This window comes from Oculina patagonica, chromosome 1 (genome assembly GCF_052425735.1).
Source record: "Oculina patagonica isolate OP01 chromosome 1, crgOcupat, whole genome shotgun sequence".
Lineage (NCBI taxonomy): Eukaryota > Metazoa > Cnidaria > Anthozoa > Scleractinia > Oculinidae > Oculina > Oculina patagonica.
Window position 1 is genome coordinate 42,817,148 of NC_135758.1, and position 14,925 is coordinate 42,832,072.

The window sequence follows — 14,925 nt, forward strand, 5'->3', positions numbered from 1 at the left end:
TTTGCAGATAAACTAATCTTAGACAGTATGCGATCCTTATTTTTAATATTCTTGATATAATTGTATATATCAACCTTTTTAAGCCAGTGAGTAAATTAAATGAGACTATTAATTCCGCCAGATGAAATTATATATTGCTGTTATTTCGTTGATAAACCTTACATCTGATATGAGATTTTTTAATTAACGCTCAATACAAGATTTTCGATCCCTTACAGTCAGGGAGGCAAAGGTATATGTATTACAACAATATTATTTTGTTAGCGATTTAAGGTTAATTAATTAATATATTTGCAGCGAACAAACGATCCACTTTTGTAAGAAGATAAGTCGAATGTCTGGTGCGAGACCGTTTTTTCCGGGAATTTGGTCGACGTTTCTAAGAAAAACAGCAATCGCCTCTGACAAGATTTTTGTCCGTTTGTTTATATATATTTTTGAGGTTGTATACACACACACGAAAAACAACGTTTTTATTGTGTAGACCCATTTGCGCATGCATGATTGCAGAAGTATTTTTGTTGCCACAATTTAAGAAACGGCGAAGCATAATTTAAAATTTGGCAAGTGGATTTTTTCGGTTCGAAGAAAAACAGCGATCGTCTTTGAAAAATAAAGGACCGTTTTTTAGGTTAAGGAGAGGATGGCTTCTGGGATTAGAGAAGGGGGAGGGGGCTTGTCAAAACTACGGCTTTAAAGGGATGTGCCGGCCGAGAAAAAAATAATAATGCAAAAATTCTGCCAGAATGCCCATATTGCCCAGATATATCATTCCTGAGATTCTCAAAATCTCTTGCTATATACAAAGCATCATCAACTCAACGCCACTAACTAAGTGGTGGCAAAATACCTCTTTGAAAAATGTTCCACCGTTCAACAACGGCAATAGCTCTTGGTGCAGTATTTTTTTTTTTTTTAAATCAAGGCTTGGAGAATTTGTGATAACCTGCATTCAATAAGTGTGATTACCTAGACAGTGGAGACCTCGTCTTCCCACTCCTACCAACGCTTTCATTTTATTATCGAAACTGAAAATTACAAAGATATAGAATGAAGCCAACTGATCATCTGACACTCAATACTGCTAGCTGTATTACAAGCATAACAGATGAGCTGTAGAGTTTGGCTGTGTTTGGTTAAAATAAAACATGTGCAGTTTTTCTCGGGCATGTTCTCCGAACGTCTGTGAGGTCCGGTGTCATTATTGCGTCGGTAAAGCTACAGAACAAATGTGGTGTATTCTTAAAACCAGGATAGCAGTAGATATTCATTTTATTGCTTTTTGAAACTCAACACGGTCGCTATATGTGAAAAATGTAATGTTAATTATGTAAGGTCCCCGACGGGAATCGATCCCATGATATCCCAAACATTGGGAAGAAGGTAATGGGTTCGTTTCCCGTCGGGGATCATGATATTTTTTTGTCTCGCGGTGGTGACATGATAAACATTTCATCTTCCCAATTTCAATACCGAGCTTAAAATTTGCCATTTTCTTTTTTTCACCAAGGTTGTTATATGTTGTTATAACTGCAGCGTGAATTAGTTTTCCCAAGTCGAATCCAATATTAATCATTCTAGAATACTCTTGATGGAAAAAGCAAGCGTGCTAGGTCGACATAGATTAAATTTTGTATTCTTTGTGTGGCTGAGAAAAGACCTGATGTTAACTTAATTCACCAAGGTTGTTATATGTTGTTATAACTGCAGCGTGAATTAGTTTTCCTAAGTCGAATCCAATATTAATCATTCTAGAATACTCTTGATGGAAAAAGCAAGCGTGCTAGGTCGACATAGATTACATTTTGTATTCTTTGTGTGGCTGAGAAAAGACCTGATGTTAACTTAATTAATTGTTTCAAGACTCATCAAATAAGCTCATGTATATAAGAAAAGACACTTCCAAAGTGAAAACAGCATAGCTAGATATTAAAAACTCTTACGTTTAATTAAAAGAAACGTAATTTTGCCGTCAGCCAGTATGACGCTTACAGTAATAAATAAAGCCTTTCAGAAAAAAAGTTATTGAGCGCAAAAACTTTGTTAACTTAAAAAAGCTTCCTTGGGCGAAGTTCTGAATGTCAGTCTTAATAGCAATTTTTTGGCAGGCTACAATGGAAAACAAATGTTTCGCCAAGTTATTTCCAACCAACTTTTGAATGAGTAGAAAAATGGCATTGAGGCACATTTTACCCCACCATAAGGAAAGAAAGGATAGTTTGATTATTATATTAGTTACCCTTCCCAGGAGGTTGAAATAACCGACTATGTATGCACAAAATACAGCTACTTCACTATACGTCTTTGTTTGAATGAACAGCGTTTTACTTTTTGACATTGTGAATGCAAAGGAAAAAAAAGGAAATTAAATTTTAATTTGTTCGCGACTGATAATAAAAAGTTACCATCTGTCAATGTTACAAACTTGCAACGTTAAGTATAAAGTGTGAAGCTCGAGGTTGTTCATATCTCATCGTCATGAACTCTTCTGGAAATGCAGCGATGCTCCATCGTTCAGCGACGGAAATAGCTGTTGGAGCAGTAATTTTGGTTATTTTAATGCTTGGTGCATTTGTTGGTAACCTGCTTACAAGTTTGATTTTCTGGAGAAGACCTCGCCTTCGCAATCCTACCAACATCTCTATTTTATTTTTATCGATAAGCGATGTTCTGATTGCTGGTTTGGTCATGCCTTTCTCACTGGTATCTTTAATCAAAGGAAGATGGTTATTTTCCCCGGAAGCTTGTGCGTTCAATGCACTTCTGATTCACGTTTTATTGGGTGTGACTTTGACTACAATGACATGTACAGCAGTAATTCGCTACTTGTGCGTCGTGAAGCGTACTTTACACCAACAATACGCAAAGCCAAAGATTGTGGCTGTTGGGATATCCGTATTGTGGCTTATAAATTTTATGCTACAAGTACTTTCACTTTTCGTTTTATCTGGGCGTGGATTCTATTATCCAAAGCAGATTCACTGTTTATACTTAGTACGCGAGAAGGGTGTTGCTGCTGATTTAATAAACTACGGCGGGTTTTCCGGTGCAGTGATCTCGGGCTTGCTAATTTTCTTGGCATATTTCAAAGTGTTCCGGTTTGTATCCCATCACAACCATACCGTGGCATCGAACTTACAGCAAGGAAATTCTTCACACGTAGAAGAAGCCAAAATTACAAAAACACTTGTAATTGTAGTTTTAGGATTTGCAGCTTGCTGGGCTCCAGTTATCACAATCCACTCCATAAACATGTTAGGACGATATCAATATGGTTACTTCAAAATGCCCACGTTTGTTATCTTAATTCAAACCATTTGTGTATTTGTTAGCAGCTTTATAAATCCTTTAATTTATGCATTTACAAACAAGAGGTTCAGGAAAGAATATTTGGAATTGTTCCGTTCTTTTTTGGCTTCAGACGCACAGATTGCTCCAGCCGATGTACTTTGAAAGATTGAACAGTTTTTTTTTCTGGGAGAACAATTTTAACCGCCAAATTTTCCAGTGACTGTTAAACTTTATTAGAAAAATCAACCTGAATGATTTCTAAAGTTTTGCCAAAACGAAGACACTTGCCATTGTTTTGGTTATGTAGTGCGACATCATGTTTATAGAAGTAAAGCTTAGTGATAACTATTCCTCTCTTATAACAGCACTCGATGATCAATGATGTTCCAAAAAAGCCATGCATATAAACGTACACGTACACATATAAAAAGAAAACTGCTTCTCTGTTGTTGTTGATTTTAGTACTGGTGTACTGTATTTAAAAAAGTAACTTTTGTAGTTTTCCGTATCTCTTGCATTATTTAACGAGTACAACGAAGTTATCATTTTCAAACAAATCGTATGTTTTTCCTCTGGAACGTTGGTCGTCCGTTGTTCAGTCCAGTCCTTATTTGGTTTTTATAGGTATTTTCGAAATCAACAATGAAATAAATACCATCTGTTTCTGTCCACACAACGACCTATGTCCCATGGAGGATGGGGACAAGTGGTGAGGGAGGGAGGGAGGGAGGCAGGCAGGCAGGGAGGCAGGGAGGGAGGCAGGGAGGCAGGGAGGGAGGGAGGCAGGCAGGGAGGCAGGGAGTGAAGATGGGAGAACCGGGACGAGCCATAACGGTGTGTGTTCACTCCGGTCGCTGTACCGGGCCGAGATTTAACGGCCTCTCGCTTTCGGTATAACATTATTCTCTATGAAGACATAGGCGGGTATTACAGCATACGTAGTTTTCGTCATCCAAAACGAGATAAGAAAAGACCGTAAACATGTAAGTGCAGTATAGAATCACGTTGCAACACTAGGATCGAACTCATGCCGGTACGAATTTTCACATCTAAACACCACCTAACTTCGGTAATCACGAAGGCGATGCCAAAGCTAGTAATGCGTGTATTCAGTTTATGTTTTAAAGCTGGGTTAATTGTGCCGGCTGGCGGTACAGATCATGGTAAAAGAAATATGACCAAAAAAATTACCAAAAAAGACAGAAGTATAATAGCGGAGCTCGCAGCGCGCGAAGCGCGCCAGCGGAGCACCATGGGTAATGCGGGTAATGATTTTTGTCAAACCATGAAGCCAGAAAAATTTGGTTGCGTACGCGCGCGCCCCGCGCCTACAGACTCTCGGGGAGGATGAAGGGGTCACAAGGCAACCCGACCGGGGGAGGAGAATGTCCTATTATTATTATTCCCCAACGACTGCTTTTATCTTTATCTTTGATATTTGACATAATTGGACGTCTTTGTTATGGTCAATTGACAGCTGTCAAAACAAGGATTCCGCTGACCAGTATCACATGACCATATCGCGGGCTCAAATGTTGACCACATCGAGGTTAAATGTTTTTTTAAAGTTGACCGCTGACCGAGACATTTTCGCCATTGAATCGCGGGCGCAAAGACATTTTCATGGTCATTTGCTGTAGATTCACATGAAGGAGCAAGTGAGAAAATGGAAGTACGCATTTATGCTTGGCAGACTGTCGGCTCGGCTAAATATTTTCGTACGATTCGGACAAGCGAAAACAAGCTGTATTTTGTACTTGGTTGGGAGCAACTGCAGAATACCCGACCCCTTTTTTTCGTCCATTAATCCACTGTTCCCGAGAACAAAGGAACGGAGACAAAATGAGCAGTGTACTGGTGAAGGTGAGTACACTGAAGACTGCAGTGTTTTTGTTATTATCTCTACGTTTTGTCTCACTTGATATGCAAAGTAACCAAGAGAGGATAATATCCTCTCTTGAAGTAACCTTATATTTACGGCACATTTTACTTGCTAAAGCTTATGTTATTCCCTGGTTTCGCCACTAAGTATTTGCTTGTGACATGGCTACTGTTGAAAAATACTATTCCTTAAAATCCAGTTTTACTGAACGCAAATAGGAGAATTTGATTTGTAAACATATACTTATTGGACCATTGAGGGACAAATTCACAAAGAATATCAACACATTTCGAAGAAAATTACGTATTTTAAAATCAGGTTTGTGATGTGATTATTTTGTTTTACAGTGCTGGGAGAGCAGCTGCTGGAATTTCGAGATGAAAATGAGAGTGATAGCAGTTTGCAAGAAGCGCCTGAGATTTTGTTTACTCCGAGTGGAATAGATGCAGTGCATGCAGTTTATTGATATTCGTGATGGAGGTAAAATGACTGTTCATTTAATCAGAGTAAATAAACATCATTACTTATCTCATTTCTTAATGCCTTTACTGAAAGCTGGAACTTTTGTGAGTAAATTCATACCATTTAAGACACTGTATGCAGCTGTGTATGCAAACTTTAATACATTGACTATTATTATTACAGCTAGTGATGAATGCGTATGTTTGAAGATGTTAGTATAATACTAATACTGTGAGAAGAAAAGCTTTTAGGATATGGCAATGTTTTTCCTATGCATGTACATGTGTAATATGTTGCTATAACTTTATATAATTCTTATCAAGGCTTAAAAAATAAATTTGTAACCCATAAAATGAAAAAAAATTCTTACTGCTTCACATACTACCTGTTCAGTAAGAAATACCAGTGATGGTGTCATGGCATTATGTCTTGGGCCAACGGACAGGGCTTCTTGGTCTGTTGCGCTCAAATTATCAAACATAAATCAACTTAAGGTTTACCAGTAATCCGAGAAATCCCCAAGTAGAAAAGCTAAAATTATACCCCGGTGTAGTTAGAATTTAGTAACACTACACTAGTGTATTTATGGAAGAGGCTAATTTTATATTTTGATGGGCCATAATATAACACAGAAATTTTTGTAAATCATTTTAATAAACAGGGCCATTTACAAGAGTTGGTGTGGTGGTTTTTAATAAATATTATTATGTCAATCATTCTTTTAGCTAGTGTTATATTCTACCATTAAGCCATCATGATGAATGAAGAACACGTACATGTACAGTCAAGTTTTTGTTGAACTTGAGGTATAGAATCGAATGCTCTATGCAAAGTGGACAACAACAAAGTAAATCAGGTATCTACCGGTAGTTTTTATAATTGAAATATGTTTTCATTGGTTTCATTCAGTTTCTGTGATTTGTTTCAGCTGCTTTAATCTGAATTTGGTTGCTCAGCTGATCTTCCTACTTTATGAAATATTTTGCTTTCATTACTCCACTCCTCAATGATATATTTCAAAACAAATATTAGTAAACAATTAAATTATAAAGTTTCAATTAAGGTAGGTTTTCATGAAATTCACAGATCTAAGTACCAGAAAATATCTGGCCCTAGCCTCACTGTGGAAGGTTTAATGGTTTGAACACCTCCCCTCAAACACTCCTTTTAAAATTCCAATGCGTGGTTGCAGCAGATATCCAGCTCGTCCTCAGTGTATGAACCTGTGGATCTTACCAATGATAAACAAATAATAACCAAGGCATCAATGCAAAGAACCTCAAAACAACATAGAGCAGGAAAACAATAGCCCCAAAACAACGACAAAAAAATATTTCACAGGTTCTTACACCAAGAAATATCCAAATATTCAGATCCTTCTCATGTAAGGTCAATGGAATATCCCAAAGGGCTAGGGGGGGGGGGGGTGGGGTCAAAGGCCAAACCTTTTAATTAGGAAGGGGTGTGAGGGTTTGCAGTGATGTAAATTGAGTTTATTAGAAAATTTAGCTGACTTCGCAGTTATCAGTAAAACAAAATAGTCTGCGCTAATACATCTCCGTTAAATTTCTAATGGATCCTGATCCTTTCACATCCAGTGGTTTTGCTTCAGTTAAACAAGCTTGAGTATGTGTTTTGTTTTATAAATTATTGATATTGATGCCAATTAATCTGTGGCATTTGACTTAATTTCTTCAGGGTTAACACAAGTTGCAGAGTTTGCAGTGAGTCACAGACACAAAAACAGAATATGGACAAGGATATAAAAAACCAGGAAAGATTTATTGCTCAATGTTTCGGTGTCATCATGATGCTATTTTCAAGAGACTTGTAAATTACATTTAAATTAAAGTAACGAGGAGCCCTTTCACCCCTGTGGGAAATACCACATTTTTGTAAAACGGTAACTATCCCCTGGTAACTATGGACCTGAAGACCACATACTATATCTCATTTAAATGGTATTGTTTGTTTGTAGCATGTCATAAATCAGACTAACAGACATAGAGGAAGTCACTGTTTTAATTCAAAACCCAAAAAATAAAATATTTAAAATATCTCATTCTGCCTATATTTTGGGTATACCCCTAAACTATAGCTTAATTTGCAGCTCTTAATGTGAGGGTTGTTGTCACTGAGATATTAATTTGATTTTTTAAAGTAAAAGAGGAAAAAGTTGCAAAAGTTGCAGGGGTGGGTAATAAGGTCTCATATGCTAGGGTGGGGTATGATTTTATGCTTAAAAGACAGCAGATCTGTTGAAGACCTTTATATGTTCAAATTTCATAGAAATTGACCAATTATTGAGCATGTAATGGCATCTTGTGCCATATGGCACTCTTGGGAGTGAGAGGGTTAACATATTTACTGTGTACTTCAGTAAACAACGACTTGATTGACCTGTCGCTTTCACATCTTGTAAGATGTAACAAGGGCATTATGAAGTGATCTTTTCAAGAAATTGCAGCAAAAACAGCAACAGAAGAAATGAATGGGAGTTTAAAATTGCTATTTTCAATATTTTGAGTGGTAAGAAACCAGTTAAACCGGCCGGTTAACATGACCTGCAAGTGTACAAATATTTCGAGCCCTTTACTTCACAGGACGTAGTTATTATTATCATAAGTTCTTTGGATGACCTTGGGGGAGGAAGTGGAGTTACAAAGCAATGCAATAATTTGAATTTGGATTGGTAATGCCGAAACTGGTGGTACTATAATAACAGTATACAGGAGTTTAAAATCCTGATTGCAAGCAATATGCAATACCAATTTCATTCTTTATAAATGTACTGTATGCTGTATACAATTTATATGAACAGCTATAATTTTAAAAGTAGTGAAATATTCTAAAGCCAGATAAAATTTGCAGAATCCATGCAGTACCATGTAGCAACCAAATTACGACTCATTTGCTTACTTTGTGAACTCCATGACGAATGGGCAACATGTCTCCACAAAAATGTGGAAAATAATACATACAAATTATTAAAAGAGTACAGTCAAAGTAATGATGTTATATTTTTCTTGCATAGTGACCATAGTTATAACGCACAAGCAAACATGATTGTATCTTTTTTGTGTAATCAAATAACAAAACTGAGTTGAGACTCACAAACAATTCTAGCTTCCCAGAATTTTTGCTTTTTTTCTGTGAGTGAAGTGAAACCCCTTAGGGCAAGGGGACGCAAAAAAACATGTAAAAGCTTTCACTACAGTTTGCATAGAGTTGTTGGTTCGGGCAATATGATGGTAACTCTTAGCTATAACCTCTGTAGTTTCCAATCAAAATTTAAATATATGCAAATAAGTGAAAATAAAAATAAATAAATAAATGAAAATAAACCTTATTCTAAATGTAGATGTTCACTATTTCCTTTATACTCTAAATGTTAAGTGTCTTTCCTTCTGTTTAACCTGGTAAAGCCCTACTCCCCCCTCCTTTTTTCCTACACGAAGGTTACATATATGTAACCTTCGTCATTTCTTCGTCATTCAGACTTCTGCTGTCGGTGGAATTATAACTTTTTGATTGATTTTGTTTGTTCTCGTATTTGGTGTTGCTGTACTCGGTAAAAAAGAATAAGGAATAAAATCAATATTTATAAAAAATAAAACGAATAATGCCAGAATTTAGAGTTCAATGAAGTGCAAAATAATTACCTGTGGAGCTCCGCTTTTAGGCTTGCCTAAATCTATATATTATAATTATTGGTCTGTTACTTCAACTAGTTCCTGTGGTGTAGTGGTATAGAACAAAGACTCGAAAAGACTAGGGTTCGATATTCGCTGCGGCCAAAAAGAAAAAAAAAAAAGAAAGAATATGGAAACCGAAGAAGTCTGGGTCGTGAAATGGAGCAGAGAAAAGACTGGGGAAAAAGAAATGGAGATCAGTGGCGGGAGGAAAGAAAAGAAAATCAAACATGACGCAATGAAATCCATTTTATTGTTGAAGTAAGTAGCAATTGTTGTTGATGCATTTATCCAGCACGCACGGGGATTGTCAATGTCTTGCGTGCATACATAGATAATGAGGTATGCATGTATAATATATGCGTGGGGCTAAACGGAAATTTTTTATCGAACTTTTAATTTTTTTAAATTTTACCCACGATTCTACATTTTTTCTAACTTTATCTAACTTTTTTAAAATACACGTCTAAATCGAAGGACGACTTAAATTATTTGAGTCGACCCAAATTGGTATTTTATTCGGCACATTTGAAATGCAACGTTTAAACCGTGCATGAAGGATTAGACGTCGTTTTCTTATTTCTTTGTTCCAAATTTCCTGCCAAACTCTTCAATACAGGTGAAGACAAGCTTGATTCACAGACACCCCCGCAACATCTGAGAATCAAAACAAATGAAGGCAGGTGAAACTGAGAAAAGACACACTGTTCTACTTTATTGAAAATCACAAATATAATACCCTAAAATATACATTTCAAACATGATCTTGAGAATGAATAATTATGCCATTCAGGTTCAAGCATTATCTGGATAGATATTTTTAGAAACGTGTGTCCTCTGTAAATTTAAGCTGGTTTTTCTAACCTGTTCAAAGCAAGAAACCCACAGCCTGGAGATTTTTCTTCCTAAAATTGACTGTAGTCTTTCTTTCTTTTGTTTTTTTTGTTTTCGCGTATTCGCGAGTAAGTTGTAAAGGAAACCAGTTATGCATATTAATCACTCGATAACTCACTGGGCTTTTCTTGTAATTCCCCAGGGTATTACGTTTACTGGTGTTAAATTCTTCAAAAGTCGCTCGAGATTCACGAGATGGCTGTTAGAGTCCTTAGATTCATGTTCAATAAGCGATATGGAAGTGAACAAAAGAAAGTTCATGAATTATTCTCCAGATTTACACCTAATTGAAATAACGTTGTCATAGAAAAAAAAGTAAATAGGAATTAATTTGCGTAGTTTCATAACTGATAGCATTTACAGAAAACTCACGAGTTTTTATCTGCACACTTTGACTCCACTTTTTTATGCTGTAACAAGATAAATTGATTTATTCGTATTTTGAGGCATTTTAAGGCCATTTGTACGAATAAATTTCATGCATGCGCTTAATCAATTCCAATTTTACTTTTTAGTTTTTTCTATAAAGTTCTGAGATACCCGTATCATTGATTTTTATGTCAGCTATAAATTGAATTCTTTTTAATTTGGCTAGCAAACTTGATATTTCGGGATTTTTTGTATCTGTGCGGATGAGCTTCTTAGAGGGACAAAACTAAAAGAACATGTGGAAACTAAAAATTGATCTGCTTTGTAGAAGGTTTCCAAAAGGTTATTGTTATTCTTAACAATACCAAGCGTTTTACGGGTAAGTCTAAGTTCATAATTTCCTCTCAAAAAAATGTAAAGGTTTTATTAGAGGGACAAAATTAAAAGAACATGCGAAAACTAAACATTGATCAGCCTTGTAGAAGGTTTCCAAAAGATTATTGTTATTCTTAACAATAACAAGCGTTTTATTGGTAATTCTGAGTCATATTTTCCTCTCAAAAAAATTTGAAGGTTTTTTAGAGATAAAAAACTAAAAGAACATACGGAAACTAAACATTGATCTGCCTTGTAGAAGGTTTCCAAAAGTTTATTGTTGTTCTTAACAATACTAAGCGTTTTTATTGGTAATTCTGAGTTCATAATTTCCTCTCAAAAAAATTAAAAGGTTTTTTAGAGATAAAAAACTAAAAGGACATGTGGAAACTAAACATTGATCTGCCTTGTAGAAGGTTTTCAAAAGTTTATTGTTATTCTTAACAATACCAAGCGTTTTATTAGTAATTCTGAGTTCATAATTTTCTCTCCTTTAGAGATGAAAAACTAAAAGAACATGCGGAAACTAAACATTGTTCTGCCTTGTAGAAGGTTTCCAAAAGTTTATTGTTATTCTTAACAATACCAGGCGTTTTAATAGTAATTCTGAGTTCATAATTTCCTCTCAAAAAAATTAAAGGTTTTTTCTTTAAATTGCTGACGAGTATAGAAACATATTCACTGAAAGCAGTTTCAATTCCAACATGGTTTTCCCTCAAGTCATTGCAGCTTTTCACGCACTTTTCGACGCCATCGGTCTTCCTGGTAATTTCCTGGTAATTATCACGATCATCTTGGAAAAAAGATTTCATGTCATGCGGTATATTCTTCTCGCCAGCCTCGCGGTGTCAGACTGTTTGTTTTTAATCCTCGTCAACTCATTCCGCATCGCAAGCTTCGCGCAAGAAAGATGGCTATATGGCGATACAATGTGCCATATTAAAATGCCTTTGTTGCGAGGTACTGTTACCTTAACACTGTTCTTCATCTAGTCGCGGTGTCTTATGAGCGATACTGCGCGATCGTCAAATCGCCTTTGACCCACCGTGGCACGATCACCAAATCTAGCGTGGCGTTGATAGTTCTCATCTGGGTAATCCCGATTCCTCTTTCCATTGGTCCGTTCCTTGGGTTTGCTGGAAAGTACTATTACAACCCAGAATTGTTCTTCTGCGAACAAGGATGGACCGCACAGAGTGGTTCAAGTGCACGGAACGTGTTGGTTTCCTCTATCGCGTCCTTTCTTATACCATTTCTGGTGATCGTCTTCCTAAACTGGTCGGTGTACAAGACGGCGAAAATACAAATAGAAGCCTTACAAGTCCAAATTGGAAGCCTTGCTGGTTCAGATGACCAACAGCAGGCTTTGACAAGGAGAATGAGAGATCGGAAGGCAGCGGTCGATATCACCATCATCATCACTGCATTTTTGCTGTGTTTTCTTCCCTCATATATTGTCGGCCTTCTTCGCCATTTCGTTAAAAGCACCAGCGTTCCAGCCGAAGTAATACTGCTAACGTCTTCGATCTTTATTGTCAGCTCGCTGTGTAACCCGATCATCTACTCCATCCGCAAAAGAGATTTCCGAGCCGGTGTGAGGAATGTGTTGAGGCGATTTGGACTTTGTACATGTGGAAACAGCAATAAAGTGATTGCCATGAATGATTTAGGATTCCGTGCCACCCTCGCAACAGAAGCCATAACTTCAACGCCCATAGCAGCATTCGGCATTCAAGATCAGCATGGACAGTTGCATGCGCAAGAAAGCACGGGAAGAACAAGGCTGAACTTTCAGAATCGTCTTTCTCCGATTTCAGAGTTGATCGAGAAAGATGGCTGAACTTTCTGAACTAATACTTTAAAAACATGCAGCCCAGACAAATGAACGTTTCACCTTTCGGGTGTAAGTCTTGGAATCATATTCAAGCTTGAAATATTAATGTCATAATCACTTAAGTCTGGTTTTCTTATCCTAAGAGAAATACCTTGGTTTCAGTACAGCTAAAAGTTAGTTTGTCTTATTACTTTTGAATCTGTGAATAACATTCTAAAGTGTAACCATTCAAATAAAGGTAGTAGACCGTATTTTATGTCGTATTTTCTGTCTTCATTCTTATAAGGGACGGACCATTAGAAAAGTGATGGGGGGGGGGGGGGGAGGTGAGGAAAAAAAAACACAAAAAAAAATCATGCAAGAGAAAAACCCAAGAAAAACAATTCGGGCAAAGAATGTAGAAAGAAAAGTTCCTAATTAAGCACTTAAAACACTCGTCATTTTACACTTAATGAGATCGACTTTTCGACGAAATATATCAGGAAAATGCTGAAAATAGCTTTTTCGAGCCTTGAAATTTCAAAAATTTCCGGGGGAGGATGCTCACAAACACCCTACAAACAAGCGTCTCCAGCGCCCGGGGGGGTACTCCCTATAATGGCCTATACGGGGAGGCTCCGCCCGAAAGGGGTACCTTTTTCAGGCTTCAGGTATATAAAAGGGTAGGGATTTCACGAGTTTAAGTATATGAAAGGGTATGGAAATCTGTCATTTGGCTATTTAAAAGGGCCTTTAATTAAAATATTTCGAACAGACGCAATTTATGGCTGTATTATTTTAATTTATTAAGCGCTACATAAAAAATGACAAGAAAACGTCCTATTTTAAGTCGACGCCATGTCTCGTAAGTATATAAAAGGGGTACCTTTTTTCAGTTAAAGGTATACGAAAGGGGTACAATTTCTGTCAAAAATGGTATATAAAAGGGTAAGGGGTTAGAACTTGGGGCGGAGCCTCCCCGTATAAAACTTTTCTGAGTACCCCCCCCCCCCGGGCTCCAGCGCTCAACTTCTAGTTTCACTGAAGCAAATTGCATTCAGCCTGGCCTCCTTACAAGCGACACTTTTCTTCCCATACGCAGATGGTTATAGAAAATTCACTTTCAGGTCTTGCCTTCTGTTTATTGTATAAAAACTTTGACACCAACATTTGTAGGACATTCGATATAAATTGCTGTTGACAAGTGCATAATGTGAAGAAAACAATCAGTGGTATAAAATCCCCAGTGGTATTCTTCAGTAGAAATTGAATAAGTTTCTTGACGTGGCCAGTTTTAGATGTATTTCTAGCGATTTCAGAAGGCCCAAATTTAAAAGTTTTCTCGGGGGAGCCTGCCCCCGGACCCCCTAGAAGGGTTGTGATCGTATCAACGCTTTTGGTGGGCTCTCTCAAGCCGCCACTTTTGCAATTGCTCCGACCGACCACACAATACTTATTGACCAGTGCCTAAAGGAATAAATCAATGAATAACAACATTTGGGGGCAAATATTTTAAACTATTTAGCAAATGATCATCAAAGCAACATTTGTCAAAAGCATGGTATAAAGTAACAATAGATGGTATCAGGTCTAAAAAAACTATTTCTCTCAAAAAACCCCCAAACATTTGTCTAAAAAAAATTCGAGCAGAGGGTTACACCCGCAAAATAATTCCTGCAGAAGCTATGGGCGTAAAAAAATTCGTGCAAGCCGAAAATCCCCCCCCCCCCCCCTATCACTTTTCTAATGGTCCATCCCTAATAATGGTACAGCCTGCTTCTGTCCCTCCGATGGAAAATTAAAAAATTAACACAAGGATGCTAGACGACTTTTAGTGAAAATACAAAAAAAAATATTGTGATACGACATAAAATTTCGATATGCTAATATCATAATCAAATCGAAAAAGGAACTGAGAAGAAAAAAGCTGAATATAAATGAATGAAAACAGATAATTAGTATTGTTTTGTTTGCGTTTTAATTTTTGTGACTGACTTAGCGCGGGTAAAGTCTGATTGCACGTTTAAAGTTGGTTTGAGATATTTGATTGGAAGCATCTGTGAATGAGGCAATCAAGATAACAGATAAAAATTAACAAACTGAATCGCTTTTGAAGCAATAGGCTAAAATTTCACTCGATCGCTCGA

At 36.9% G+C, this 14,925-nt stretch overlaps 1 protein-coding gene, 1 long non-coding RNA gene and 1 pseudogene across 4 annotated transcripts in view; all 3 read left to right on the forward strand.

Moving 5' to 3' along the window:
* The window catches only part of LOC144632800 (uncharacterized), a 139,543-nt gene that overhangs the window by 44,170 nt on the left and 80,448 nt on the right, over nt 1-14,925 (forward strand). The window lies entirely within an intron of this gene.
* Nucleotides 4,765-9,188, forward strand: LOC144631729 (uncharacterized). Of its 2 annotated transcripts, XR_013566793.1 has the most exons (4): nt 4,768-5,154; nt 5,521-5,653; nt 6,361-6,491; nt 7,334-9,186. XR_013566793.1 is itself a non-coding variant. In XM_078490272.1 (3 exons), exons 1-2 carry the CDS (start codon nt 4,938-4,940, stop codon nt 5,637-5,639), a joined length of 336 nt encoding a protein of 111 aa, XP_078346398.1. In that variant the 5' UTR covers nt 4,765-4,937; the 3' UTR covers nt 5,640-5,653; nt 7,334-9,188. The 2 variants fall into 2 exon arrangements, 1 of the variants encoding a protein (XP_078346398.1); XM_078490272.1 differs by lacking the exon at nt 6,361-6,491 and having other exon boundaries at nt 4,765-5,154; nt 7,334-9,188.
* LOC144645312 (octopamine receptor beta-2R-like) lies at nt 11,670-12,805 on the forward strand (annotated as a pseudogene).